This window comes from Thunnus thynnus, chromosome 21 (genome assembly GCF_963924715.1).
Source record: "Thunnus thynnus chromosome 21, fThuThy2.1, whole genome shotgun sequence".
In the NCBI taxonomy this organism is placed as follows: Eukaryota; Metazoa; Chordata; class Actinopteri; order Scombriformes; family Scombridae; genus Thunnus; species Thunnus thynnus.
The window spans coordinates 8,977,354-8,991,701 of NC_089537.1; the positions used below are offsets into that span (position 1 = coordinate 8,977,354).

At 42.7% G+C, this 14,348-nt stretch overlaps 2 protein-coding genes across 21 annotated transcripts in view; one reads left to right on the plus strand and one right to left on the minus strand.

The window, feature by feature from the left end:
* Positions 1-14,348, plus strand: part of kif9 (kinesin family member 9) — a 51,802-nt gene that overhangs the window by 22,933 nt on the left and 14,521 nt on the right. For 2 of the 5 annotated variants that reach the window (XM_067577523.1, XM_067577518.1), the window contains 5 exons: positions 145-309; positions 434-513; positions 741-845; positions 1,019-1,119; positions 3,388-3,484. In XM_067577523.1, the coding sequence (XP_067433624.1) occupies positions 145-309; positions 434-513; positions 741-845; positions 1,019-1,114 (446 nt within the window). In that variant the 3' untranslated portion in view covers positions 1,115-1,119; positions 3,388-3,484. Of the gene's footprint in view, positions 1-144; positions 310-433; positions 514-740; positions 846-1,018; positions 1,120-3,387; positions 3,485-14,348 lie in introns of those variants that run through there. The other 3 variants (XM_067577521.1, XM_067577520.1, XM_067577522.1) reach the window with 2 other exon arrangements.
* Positions 1,314-14,348, minus strand: part of scrib (scribble planar cell polarity protein) — a 68,550-nt gene continuing 55,515 nt past the window's right edge. For 8 of the 16 annotated variants that reach the window (XM_067577502.1, XM_067577505.1, XM_067577509.1 and 5 more), the window contains 13 exons: positions 13,591-13,701; positions 13,164-13,214; positions 12,330-12,497; positions 11,717-11,876; positions 11,408-11,627; positions 11,224-11,313; positions 10,954-11,136; positions 9,345-9,494; positions 8,603-8,742; positions 8,408-8,445; positions 7,783-7,857; positions 5,638-5,692; positions 1,314-3,533 (listed from right to left, as the gene is read on the minus strand). In XM_067577502.1, the coding sequence (XP_067433603.1) occupies positions 3,397-3,533; positions 5,638-5,692; positions 7,783-7,857; positions 8,408-8,445; positions 8,603-8,742; positions 9,345-9,494; positions 10,954-11,136; positions 11,224-11,313; positions 11,408-11,627; positions 11,717-11,876; positions 12,330-12,497; positions 13,164-13,214; positions 13,591-13,701 (1,578 nt within the window). In that variant the 3' untranslated portion in view covers positions 1,314-3,396. Of the gene's footprint in view, positions 3,534-4,683; positions 4,714-5,637; positions 5,693-7,782; positions 7,858-8,407; positions 8,446-8,602; positions 8,743-9,344; positions 9,495-10,953; positions 11,137-11,223; positions 11,314-11,407; positions 11,628-11,716; positions 11,877-12,329; positions 12,498-13,163; positions 13,215-13,590; positions 13,702-14,348 lie in introns of all 16 variants that reach the window. The other 8 variants (XM_067577508.1, XM_067577512.1, XM_067577510.1 and 5 more) reach the window with 8 other exon arrangements.

The following is a 14,348-nucleotide window of genomic DNA, read 5'->3' on the forward strand; positions in this document are numbered from 1 at the left end:
AGTACTGCAAGATATCTTTGGAAACCCTGAATGAAATGTATAATGATGGTTTTTGTGTTTGAGTAATGCTTGTCTGCACAGCGTGGGTTTATAGTGCTGGACCTGAGATTAAAAAGCTTTTTCTTTGTGTGTTTTTGTATGAAGGTCAGTATTTCAGTATGGAGGGGGAGCCAGATGCCACTTTATTGTTGCAGCTCAGAGAGCTGAAGGCTCACTACCGGCAGAGATACGAGGCACTGCGTGACATCAAGGCAGAGGTCAACTACTGCCAACACCTTGTGGACCAGTGTAGGCTGCGCCTTCTCTCTGGTCAGTTCTGAAAATATCTTTTGTAGCTGCTGTCTTCCTGATACAGCTTGAAACTTTCATAGCATAAGACACAGTTTGTGGCTAAGAGAGAAGGGGAAAAAAAAACATTTCCTATGTTTCCCAGAATTTGAGAACTGGTATAAGAAGTCTTTCCTGTTAACTGAGGAGGAGCTGAACGTAAATTTGGACAAGACTGAGGCACAAGTGAGTCTGCATTATACTAACTCTATATGATAGCTATAGCCATTACTACACAGCCAACAATGCATCTCTCATGTAGAGGCTAAATATTAATATTTCTAAATGTAATAGCACAGTTGCAGTGTAAATTCATAGAGTTGTGGCAAAAAGCATTTTTGTTTGACATTTACTGGAAAAGTTGTGACTGAAGTATTGTAACAATGAGTTCTGTTATTCCCTGATGTTCTTAGGAAGAGGATGGCCAGCAGTGTTTGGAGCGGCTGCAGTTTGAGCTTCTGGCAGAAGACCCCAGCGCTGAGTCTTTCTGCAACGCCCGCTACAGGACACAGAAACGGGCGAGTGTCTCATTGATGAACAACTGTTTATTTTGTCTAAAACCACAGTTGTGAATGTTGTAATCTGGTCATAATGGCCCCATCTGGCCAAACACTTCCTCATCCTCTGCTAGGAAAGTTGCTGTAAAGTGCAGATGTTAAAAATTAAACCTTTGGTGTTTCTGTCTCTACAGAGGAATAGCAGAGCGCTGTCCTTTACTCCAGTGCAGAGGAACACGTCCGCTGGGCCCGGACAGAGACGACTCCCTCCTATTCTACCTGTTACCTAAGAGAAGTGAGTTTTATGTACAAACTAAAGTTCATCAACTACGGCATCCAAACAAGTGCTTAATGTGATTGAGTGTAATTTACTTTTTTTAATGTACCCACTATTTGCTTCACTTGGTGGTTTTCTACATCTAATTTCTACATTGTTTTCGTATGTAAAGTTTGTACATTAACTAAGCACAAAAGACAAAACACAATGAATCAGCTTCTTAAATGAAAAGTAAAATTTATTATTCCTGAACCACAAAATAGACTTCTTTGGTTGTACAAATTCACTAGTTACAGTCTTGTATGAGCTCTACCCCATGACTCTAGGACTTCTGACCCTTTCCCTCCAACCTATTTGCAAGTAAATAGCCCCCGAAGAGAACTCAAGACAACAGAATAACACAAAAAACTTGAAACACTGCATTAATAATGTAGTGAAAACCATCTGAAAAAAATTTTTACCTACTGTAAGTTAAAAAAAGAGATATCAGCCATTGCAAATGTTATCAAACAAACTGAATTTCAGTCAGTGAGAGCAACATGGAAAGCTATAATTAGAAGACCCTACATTAAATTAACACAAATGCTACTATGCTGTGATTCTGCAAAAATACCTGCCAGATACATAAACTGACAGTATGTCAAGCAATGAACTGAATGTCTGATGCGATCGATGTCTCGAGAGGGATTTTAAAATCGGTTCCGCCTCTCTCGGCTCTCCCATTAACAAACCAATATACATGCAGAGAGCATCCCAGCACCAAGCCTGTCCAAACCCAGATGCATCAGCAGTCCAGACACTTGGTCTAGGTCAAGACTGGCTCAGTTTCACACCCAAAGTTTGCTTTCCTCTCAGTATTTGTACATTATTCACACAATAATAAATGATTTTTCAGTGGCATCAGATTTAAATTAACCATAGACAGAAAAATAAAACACCTGCTACCTTCACGTCACTCTGGAATACCTCCAGATAATGCAAGGATAGAAATGAATGGTTCACATTGATTAAAATAAAAGAACAAACATTACCCTAGTTAGGGCAGGGTAAGTACCATTAATTAATAAATGATGCTAAAAATGCATGTTCCCAAACTTTGATATTCAATATTCTGAACTGTTGAGTAAACTGCCTGCTGCTGCCTCCAGTGTAGTCATATTCTCTACAAGGGGAATGTTACACAATCAATAAATCTGGATAGATGCTCACTTGAAGTCTGCTGAGACAAGAGTCACAACATTTATGGTATGACTTGTTACCATGTGATGTGCAACAGCCAGACCTTGTTCAAAGCAATCTAAGCAGGATATGCTTGCCTTAAAAACCCCTGGTGACTTCAGAAGGGTGTATAAAGTTACACTACATGATTAAAAAGTGATATGCAATTCATTGGCTAAAAGTTTTGACTTCCAGACTCACCGAAAAATTCATTTTAAATGATAAATTATGATAAGCATCAGTCATCCTCTTTGTACTCAAAAGGACTGGATAGGTTAAAACTGTGTAAAATAGAGGCCCTTCAATTTGAGTAAAATAATAAAAACAATAAATTATTTAAGATATACCTTCTTAAAAAGCTGATCAGTGGCAGTGCAAAAACGATATGTACTATTTTTTTTTTTGTAGTTTTTTTTTTTTTTTTTTTTAAAGCTCTCCACAATTTGTGACTGTGAAGGTAGCAGGATGTTCCCTCCTAAATTAATATATACACTCCTGTCTGCCCAAGTCTCAAACCCCCCCTGACATTTTACAATCTATTCACTGAAAGCCTAAAAATATCATTCAACAAGTTAGTATAGCTATTACCCATTTCTTTCCTCTTCCAGTATGTTTTTTTTTTGAACAGCAAAATCATCAGAGGTGCAAAAAATTAAAAAACTAAAAACGTCGGTCACCTTGTTAAAATAGATCAGCTTCTAATAGGCGAACCGAGTGTACAACAAACAAAAGGAAATGGTCTGTTAAGTAGCAATCCTAACTAACCACACTAGCACTTTCTTGCCCTCGAGGGACTGTTGAGCAATGTCTCCTTGCCAACTCATCCACAGACTGTAAAGGCAAGACTGGCACGCAGGATATAAGTGAATGTGTATGTGTGGCGACTATCAGCTTCGCAGTCTCTGCAGTGGTTATATATGGGAGAGTAAATCTCGCTCTACTGACAGTGTGTAGTGTTTTAGTGACTCTGCACCTCCTGTGGATGCATCCGTGTGTTTTGCCAGTGTTCCACAGTGTATGTAAGTGTGTGTGTGTGTTCGCATTGTGTCTTCGGATTTCTTCTCTCAGTGTGAGGTGTTACGTGGGCACAGCGGTTTCCAGGCTGCGGCGACCCTGCCTCAGTTTGCGCTTGTTGCTGTACAGAGCCATCTCCTCCAGGGCTGAGGTGGCAGGCAGCGGGGAGGGAACCTCGACCTCAGGGTTTGCAGCGGGCCCTAGACAGAAACAAAACAGACAGAAAAACTTTAGTCACAACAATACATCACCAGTTGCACAAGTTTAGCGTCTTTTTCACTTGATATTCACTTCCCAACGCCAGCTGCAGAGAAGAACAGACATTAAAAGCAACTGGACAGAAACATCCTGTGCGACTGATGGGGAAGTGGATGGATCCCTTAAACCTGTGAGAGACGCCCAACATTCAGATCAGCAGCTAGAAACGAGCAGGAGCTAAAGAGTCGAGCAGAAAACTGGAGCACCCGATGACTGCATGTTTAAACAGGCCACTTAAATGTCCTCTGTGTTCAAACTCAAAGTAAGACTTCAAGAGCTAATTTTTAATCCCTTTGTTAAATATCTTTTTCTCCCTCGGTGTGCTTTACGTGCACTAATGTGACCGGGTTTCAGTCAGCTTCCTCCAGTAAGCTGATTTCTTGGCCATGTTTACATGTAACCAGCTTTTTACATGTATGTAACGTGTAGGACAAAGACTTCAGACAAGGAAAGTATCACTGTGGCAGCAGAGAAACAGGGTGAAAGGACAGATTATTGCATTTAGCAATGCATTCTTGTATTTAAAATAATTCCACCCAAAATCTGTTTTGAAACCAAAACTAACAGAGTAACTCCTGTAAATCTCACCACATTCAGCCTTCCCATACATACACTCCCAAAAATAAAAAATAAATTAAAACATTCGCAAGCAGCATATTATATCACTACAACAATTAACACAAGTAATGCTTCCAAAATACAGTTTGGGTTAAAAAGAAATCTGATTACAGGTTACTACAGTGCATGTAAACACGTTTCTTGAGTGTACTTACTGACTGACAATCACTTCCATTCAACACTTCATGCACAGTCTGACCTCTGGTTAGTGTGAGAAGATTAGTTTAGACACAGCACTCATATTTCTATTTCACTCTGGTCTCATCAGCTGCTTTATATCTGATGGACAGCAGAAACTGAAGCACACCCAGGTAGACACACCCTTCTCAAAGCCAGGACCCACGGCTATGCCACATAACTAGCGGGTTAGAATTTAAATGCACAAACCAACACTCTTCTCACGTTTTCAATACATACTCAGTTGTACAATCACACATTGACCCACAAACACATGCACACAGGACAGGATCCTACCAATAGGAGCAGCTTATCCCAGGTAGTCACCTAAATCAAAGAGGATAGAAGAAAATTGTGTAATAAATGCATTAAAGGGAAACTTCTGTATTTTCAACCTGGACCCTATTATGCCATCTTTTTGTGTATAGGTGACTAATGGAGACAACAGTATGAAATTGGTCCAGTATTGAGTGAGAGCGCTGCAGCTAGCAGCCACAAAATTGGCTGCAGTGTAATCTGATTGAGCAATAACACACCTGACAGGCTCAGATTGTTATTATAAGTGTCTGACATTATGTAAAAGACCATACAGAGAAATAAAACATTTTTCTTTACCTTTCGCTTGATCCGTTCTGTTTGTTATTATGCCTAACCAAGTCTCACTCAAGGAGAAGTCTCATTCTGAATTCTCGCAAGAGTTAAGCAGTTGTCCAAATCAGCTAAATATTCAGCCATGACTTTGAAAATCTTTTAGATAACACTAAGCTACGCTTTCTGTACTCCAACACCACAAACTCCTCCCAGCACTCCTCTCTCCAACTAAACTAGCTGACTGTCATGGCTGAATATTTAGCTGTCTTCCTGCAACAACTGAACTCTTGTGAGATTTCAGAACAAAATTTCTTGAGTGCAAGGAACAATAACAAACAGACCAGATCAAGTGAAAGATAAAGAAAAAACACTTATAACAATCTGAGCCTGTAAGTGGCAAAAACAAGCACTTTTAGAGGACGTACTTTGACAGGATGCTGTTGCCCCATCAGATTACATTGCAGCCCTTTTAACAGCTGCCAGCTGCAGCACTCTTGCTCAATACTGGACAAATTTCAAAAATTGTTGTCACTTAGACACAAAAAAATGGAAAAATAGGATAAAAGTTTCCCTTTAACATCACGTTTCTCCTCACATATCTCTTTTACAAAGCCTGTTTTCATCCAAACTGAATTCCCACCAAATAACCCCAGTGCTCACCTGGATTGCTGGAGCCATCATCGATGAACTGCATGTCGTCGACTGTGTCAGGAGACTGGAAGAAAAGAAGAGACAGTGAATAACAGAGCAGCGGGGGGGGGGGGGGGTGTTTTAGTAACCTGTATACCCGGGAAGCCTTCACCAGGTGAGCAGTGGAGCTGGCAGTGAGGGAGACTGAAGCGACGTGCCAGCTGCTCACTGCCAGTTTAGCAGGCGGCGCTGAAGCTCCCAATCTGTCAGAGCCACAAAAGCCAGAGTAACTCTACTTGACTACTCCCCCAGGAGAGATCGGCATGTTAAAAGAAAGGGAGGTGAAGTTAGGTCATCAGTTCCGGGGTTTGATGTATAGTTTTGGCACATTCACAAAGAGACGGTGAACAGTAGTAACCAACGAGAGTCACCAAGGCACAACGGAAAACCAAGCAGTAGGTTATCTGTGTGTTGATGGTACTTTACACACTGATTGTTGTTTCCTTTTTTATAAATTTGTGTTGAGAAACTGTTTATTCTACATAGGGAAACTCTCGAGGGTCATGTGACCAGTGGGGTTAACTGAGCTGGCACTACTAGTAGTGAACTAATCTGTTACTATAGCATGTGTACTGCTGGTTGACCGCTATTGGCTATGCAAACTATTACAGTGTTATGTGATTTATTTGATTTTTTTTATAAAAACATAAGAATTTGGCAAGGATTTTCAAGTATTGTGTGTGTATCCAAAGCCTAATATATCTTATTCCTCAGTCCTGTAGACCACTGTTGTTGTCCAAAACCGTTAAAAACACTTCAATGAGTCACATGTTTGTGGTAATGAAGTGTCACCCAGTGCAACAGTGTGGCTCATTTACATGTTTACGGCACAGAGGAATAAGATATATCGGGCTTCAGATACACACCATACTTGTGAGCAGGATCAGTTCATCGTTGGTTTGGCTCTGCACATGAGATTTGTTGACAATAAGAAAAATACAGCAAATAACCAGCCTTATTCTTTAACTTAATAATTTAGTGTCTCTTTCTAACTTTAACTTTTGTACATTTTTGCATTTATTACTTTCAAACCACAGTAATAGTTACTGCTTTCATGTGACCTTTGCCTTGCAAATCATAGCATTCCCTTGAAAGTCTACTTTTCTACAAAAGTAAAATCTGTCCTTTGATGAATCATAGCCACCTTACTGACAACAACATACAGCCTTTAAACACTACCTTTGTCAGTTCATGTGCAGGAATTAAACACAATACAAACACACTTACATACAACAATATCAATTAAATTACACCCACCAAAGGGAGGAAGTCACTGTGCATTAACCAAACCACACAAGATCCTCCAGTCAGAGGAGCGCAGACTGACAGTGTGACACACAACCACAGATACTTGACCCAAAAAATAAATAAAAGACCACTTTCAAACAAGCTCTGGTCACTCCAGCACCACTCAAGGATTCCCCTGCTTCCCCTCCCATCTCTTCCTCCACACCGAGAGGAAGAAAGGAGCTACTCCAAGCGGACCTACACAAAGTTATCACCCTTGTGAGAACGCATGAAGAGACCCGTAGTGCAGATCAGTGTTTCAAAAGCCAGAGCATGGGAGGAAATCTTATGGAGACATGTTATTCCTCTGCCCGATATAAAACCCATGCGTGGAACAAGACAGCTGATGGAGGTGAATGTGAGAGTGGATGAGATGCAGAGTCTGTGGCCGTTTTCCCCCCCGGAACCAACTCTGGTTAGTGGGATCAAAAATCTGTCTGCGTCTCTGCAACCAGTGAGTGTTATTGTCTGTGATTGATTAGTTAGCTGAGAGATAGATGGATGTGAATGGTTACTGCTAAAGATGCTCTTACATTTGCGAGTGTTAAGTGAAAAGGGGGAGGCAGACCGAGAGGGAGGGAGACCCAGGGCTGATTTGGTGTGTCATTTATTTAGAGTAACTATCTCTCTTCGTTGTGCAAGTGAGAGTTAGTGAGCCACACCACTATAGTGAAGAGGAGGAAGAACTGATCAATCACGGAGCCAAAACCTAGACTGCAGTCGCACCGATGCCTCTTGATTAACAGAAAAACTAGCGGGGAGAGGCAGCAGGGAAAGACAGGGGAAGGAGACGGTCTGGGCCCCGGGAGCTCAGCATGCAGCCAATACCTGGATGTCGTATACGGGTTTGGAAGAAGGAATGGCAGCGAACTGTCGGTAGTCAAACTTCTTTGACGACAGGGACTAGAAGGATAGCAAACAGAATGAGCAGAGGTGGAGGGAGAGGGAAGAGAGGAAGACGAGAACAGAGAGGGGAAAAAAGGAAGGGTGGGACAAAGTATAGAAAGATGGAGAAAGAGGGAAATAAAGGAGACGAGAGGGAAAGGGATGAGGAAATGGGAAAGGGAGAGGTAGGAGCCCAAGAGGCTAATGGGTGATTCAAACAGCCAGCTGTGGCATGTGATGGGAGAGCAGTGTGTGTTCTCAGCTCTGATTGGCTAGAGTGACAATGAGTAAGATGATGGATTAATGTCAATGTGTTTTGAAGCAAATCTACTTTTTTACCTCTCCAACTTGTGAAAATACTGCTGTTTCCTCTCACAAATAAAGCTCCTTAAATTAAACTGCAAAGTCAGTGTTACATCTTTGTTCAAATATTTGATGAATTGAGCTCTACAAGTCCGTACAAAAGGAGAACATTTATTTATGTTCATCCTTACACTACTGGCAGTAAAGAAGAATATCAGTCATTTGTAAAAGCTTAGAGAATTAAGACAAAAAGTTTAGTGCTTACCAGCCTGCCCGGTGAGGTTACTCCTCGAGGACTGAGCTCTGTCAGAGAAAAACAGGAACATTACAACAGAAAGGCAAGGAGGGATAAGAAGGAAAAAGAAAATCAGGTTTGTCTCTGTATTATTATTATTTTTAACATAGTATAGTAAGTCCAGTGCTTCTGCTGTTTGTCATTATGACTAAGTCTCAGTCCTACCTTCCATAGGGGTGGGAGAGGGTGTGGGTGCAGGCGAAGGTGACTCTGTCAACTGGTCTAACGTTCCACGCTTCTTCCCATCCCGAGACTTGGCAATGACCATCTGAGCTTTCAGTGCATCCTGCTCCAGAGACTTCATTCTACAAGAGGAACAGCCACAATCAGACAACAAGAAAAGGAGAATAAAATAAAGTCTTGAAGAAATAGAGACAAAGACTGACAGAACCACACACCACTATGGGTGGGGGTAGTGCCAATCACTACTAATTTTGGGTGCTCCTTGTCCTGGTTTGCTGTGACAAACAATGAGTTTAATTTCATTGCACAATAAAAAAAAAAAAGAAGGCATTCCAGGAAAAGGACTACCTACTGCTAGTAGGCTTACCCTTGACTCACAAATAGCTTTTGCAAACTTACTGCGGGCTGTGTGTTAGTACAAATAACTGTGAAAATCAAGAGAACAGCAAGGCACAAATGAAACTGAAAAGTGCTGCAGAGAATGGGGGAGACAAGACAGAGAAAAGAGAAGGAACCAGAGAAAGCTAGAGATGGAGTCAGCAATGACGTGCAGAAGCAAGACAGCGGTAGAAAGGCAGTGGAAGCACTGTCGCAGTGTTGCTGCGAGTGCTTGCTTGGACCTTTCAGAACTCGGCCTCTAGCAAAATACCCCAACACCAAAGCACCCCAGCACACCCCACGATGCCGTGCGTCTGGCCCTGGTGGCTGGGGCCGAGGAGCAGACCTGAGCTGGGAGGCTGCAGAGGAGGAGGTAGAGGAGGTGGGGGGCTGGGGGGCCACGGCCGTGCCCTGAGATGCCCTCACTCGGGCCTGGTAGAGCCTCTTAGCCAGGTCCTGCTCATACTGCTTAACATCCTCCTCTAGGCCAGAGGGCCTGTGCCCCACGAGGCCAGGGGCAGGGAGGGGGTGAAAGAGAGGAGGAGGAGGAGGATGAAGTGGGATGAGGAGAAGTACACCAGGATGTAGGAGGAAGATGAAGGAGGAGAGGAAGGCAGGAAGGAAAGGCACACAGAAAAAGAGAAGAAAACCAAAGAATGGAAGGTAAAACACCGACACAATTAGAAGAGCCAGGAATAATAAATAAGATCAGTTTTAAAGACATGAAAATTGAGAAAAGATTAACTAACCGCGCACACACAGGATGGTGCCAGGAACAAACTGAACCTTGTTGTTGACCAGGTAGACAAACTTTTATTAGGAAATATGGGACCGAAGTACAATAAGTGTCACTAACCCTCTTTTACTGACAAAATGCTACATCAGCTCTGGAACAGCAAAGAATATTTTACTTTTTGACTTTAAAATCAAACCTTTCGATCACCATCAACATTACAAGAATCCAATCCAGTAATGAATGTACAGTATGTATGCAGAATTGTTAAAGAAGAAAAACCCTGATTTGAAAAATCTATTTACTTTTGCTCCAATCATGTGTTTCTCTCCGTGTGTCCATGTGCTTCTGTATGCGAATGTTATCATCACAGTCAAGTGTAACGTCACGTCGCTCAAAAAAAACAAACCTTTCCCCTTCTCCTCAAACTTCTGACACAAACTTTGTCCAGATTTAGATTAGTGTTGAGATGCAAAGTGTCACGGCCTTGAAATGAAATGTCCCCGTTTGTCCCTTGTTGTCTGCAGCTCAGAAAGGTAACAGAGTGTTGGACTGTACTATAGGACATTACACCCTCAGAGAAGTGTCAGGAACAAATGAATTTAGTTGAGAGCCCTGAAATTAATTAGTGGATTATTCGACAGAAACTCAGTCAATTTTACTTCTAACAATCCAGTAAATATTTCTGTAAATGCTGGTTAAACCTTGACAAGATTTGCTCGCTTTTCTGTGTTTTTACATGCTCATATTATTGTTTTTTGGTTGCTGGTCAGACTAATGAAGCAATTTTAACACACCGGTTTTGGTTCCAGTATCGTGTGATGGACATTTGTCATAATATGTAATTTTAAACACTATTTGATTCAAGAAAGGACTAATTGATAATCTCAATACATCAATGTCTTCAAAAATGTGACTGAGACCAGTTTGATGTGAATGTGTTATTCTCTCAACTGGATTAATTTATGCTTATAAATTTCTTGTTTGAACTGGTAAACTATAGTTTAAGTATTTAAGTGTACTGCAAATGGAACTATTTTCACTATAACCACACTTATGCATTATGCTGCTTTACAACAGATAGGCTGTGCTACAAAGGGATTGAAATACAAGCCGAAGACAAAAAGGTGTCTTTTTTAGGAAATGCTTAAAAGAAATACACAAAAAAACCTTATGAGCCATTTTTCTTCCTAGTTAGTGTGTAAGGTCATGTTATATTTACCGTGCTGCTCTCCACATGGCTCTTTTCTCTGCCTCCAGAGCTCGTTTCTCAGCAGGGGACAGGTCCTTGTCAGGGGCCACAGACAGTTCAGGGCTCTGCATGCGCAGCCTCTCCTGATGTCTGCGCTCTGCTTTGGCTGTGCGGATGGGAGCCGTCGAATCCCCGGGGTATACTGGGATCAGACTGAAAAGACACACAAAGAGCAGTGATGACTACTATGACAAAAACAACACTGATATTTACAGATTTAATAGTGTGCAATGTCATTACCCAGTCATGGAGTTAGGCCGCTGCTCCAGCCTGAAGCTGTCCTCTAGTGAATTCCTCTGAGAGTCTCCCTTACCATCGACTGAAGAAGGCCTGCATACAAGAACAACAATTAGCGGTCAATGAGCTGAAGCAGTGAAAAAAAGAAAAAACGCATAAAAAGCAAGAACTTTATGCAAATTTGTACCCTGAGCTGCCACAGTAGCTCGGTGGTGTGACGTTGTAGCTTGGTGGTGTGGAGCAGTGCCGAGACGGGGTGGATGCAGGCTCCACCTTGTACTCCACTCCGTCCAGCAACACCTTTCCTGTGGCCTTCATCTGTGCCACCTGCTTCGCAATGTCCTCCTCTTCATCCTCATCATCTTCGTCCAGCAGGTACTCCCGCGCCCGCTGCTCAAACTTCCTCTCTGAGTTGAGATGAACAGACGGGTTTGTAAATTTAAATATTTCTTAGTTATCGACAAGGGATGCTCACGGAGGCACACTGGAAACTAACCTTCCTCCTCCCTCATTTTCTTGAGGTCATCCTCTCCTACGAGGGAGACTCGAGGTTTGGGCTTTTCTGGTGTCTGCTGCTTCACGTCAATCTCAAAGTACTTCTGTCTGTCCCTGAAAGAGCGCTGCTCCGGGCTGTCCTTACCAGCAGGTGAAGGACTCTGTGGGGTTACAAGACAAATAAAGGACGGAATAAGAGAAGCAGAATAATAAAGAGTGGTGTGATCATAACACTGATTATTTGCAAATTACACAGTCAAGACAGGAGAGCAAGTCAGCAAAAGAAAGGATGACATTTATTATTAAAATAGTGATTTTTTTTATTGCTATTTACATTGCTAAAGTCACTTCTGCAGGAACGTTTTTCCAAAAGTAGAGAAGATAATAGAAGAGATGCCAGAGGATAAAAGTGTCACAGACCAAGCAGCAGGAAAAAAATCAATCAGGAATCAAAACAGAGCCCAGCACCATTTAACAGATTTAAGGTCAATCAATTGGTAGCATGGACGTCTCCCAGTCTGTGGCAGCAGAGACACCACCACCGGTCAAGCCAAGCACACCGCAGCTCAGATGAAGGATAGGGCTGCTCTAGCTGTGGTGGAGGCGGTGGGTACCTGAAGGTCCAGGGACGCCCTGGAGAGGCGAGGCACTGCTGCCAGACTCATATACTCCCGACGGTCAGGTGAGAGGGATGGCCGGGGCGAGACCTTGCTGGTCTCACCCATGCCAGCTCCCTCCTGACCCTCTATGTCATCATCAAACACCTCGTTGATCAACTCAGGCTGAAAAAGCCACACAGGTTGTCACCAGACTGTCTAAGATGGCTAAAAGCCAGCGGGTTTTCTTTAATCACTGCAGTACACTTTTGAGCAGATTTAGACTGCTGAAAATTCAATATTCATTTGTTAAATATTGTATTGGCTCGAATAAAAGATGACTCCCCACCCACTTTTCAAACATCTGTTTTTGGAAACAGTTTGGAAACTGTCTAAAACTTTTTGAAGATGGAAAACACTTTCAGACCACAGAAATTATTGATTCAAGAAGAAGATGGTCCTCAGACTGAATATTAACATTTTTCAGTTTTGAGCTCTTCATCATGACATTTTGTGGCAGAAATATTTCTTGGCTGCTTGATGCTCTGTTTATGTAGTAAAGATGTTGGAAGAAACTTGTTCCATCATTAGGCATTTATTTCCTTTATGGCAGCAAAACACATCACACAAACTGTCTGAAATTTCTGTAGGTTGCAACTGGCTTCCTAAAAACTTTTAGGGCAATCCAACAATAAAACACACTATAAACACACTTGAAGAATATTTGATGTGAACATGGAAACGTGTAGTTTTTGCAAATGCAATAACGAAAAAAATTTCGCCTTATATTCGGGCCAATACTGTACTACAGACAACTGTGCTTCAAATATTTCAGTCAGTCTGTTTACTCACCTCTGGAGAAGGTTGCTTTGGGTGGATATTGTTCCTCACACCATACACGTCCTGTTGGGCAGAGCAGAAAACAGGAATGTTAGCAAAATAAAGGAGAATCTTGACGAAGACAGAGATACAGAGCAGGCAGACTCATTAGCAGCTGGGAATTAATATATAACAAGGGGACTGAAGATTAGTACACGAGCCACACATGGATGGACGAATGGATCAAGAGTCAACACCAGTATGACAGATGATGGCACTGGAGTACAAAACCAACGATGAACGCATTCCACACGTCACAGCACTTCACAGGCCCCCCGACACAGCGCAGGCTCTGTTAAGGACAGCCTGCTCCAGTCAGGAAGGGGCGGGGCGAGACCAACCAATCAGCACAGCATGCTTTGTTGTTGTGACCCGAGCAAGTCCGGGCAGCACGGCCTACCTGCGGCGGCTCCAGCACTGCCAGTGAGCGAGGCACGGCGGCAAACGCCTTGTATGCCTGCTTGACATTCATGGGGAACTCGTCAGGCGAGGTGGGGGAGGGGGCGCGAGGCTGCAGGGGGAGGTTGGGGGGGCATGGAAGGTAAGGGAGGACCATATGGTAAAGGAGCCGAGGGGAAGAAGAAGAGGTGGGTGGGGAGGACAGACAGACAGAGACATGGAGGAGAGGGTAGACGATGAAAAAAACCAGCAAAGTTGAAGAAGACTGTGGAGGAGAACAGGTGAACGGCATGGCGGCTGGTTTCGTGTGTGAAAGGGGGGAAGTATGCCAAAGACAGACAGACAGTAGGGCTTGGAAAGTTCAAAGCCATGACAGATTTTTTTGTATGAGCACCTTTGTGAAATAATCAGGAAGACGTGAGATGAAATCATAGCTTCTTCATTATTTACCAATTCAGTTATGCTGCTTGCCGAAAGAAGAAATGAGAGGAACATTTCAGGTAGCCGCAATTATGTCTGATTCAGGAGCAGTTGGACTGGATGCTCCAAATACAGATTAACCTCCAGGTGTGCCTGGAGGTCCCTGCCAGCAGCACCTGCGCTGACTCAGCTCCCCCTGCATTAATATTCAAAGTCTTCCTTTCTTTGGTTGGCGCCTCATTTAGAAACAAAAATCATTCTTGTGCCATAATTATCTGTATCTCTGCTGCGCTGCTATTAGACACCATTTGAGTGTTTTGGGAAGGTGCCAGCGGCACA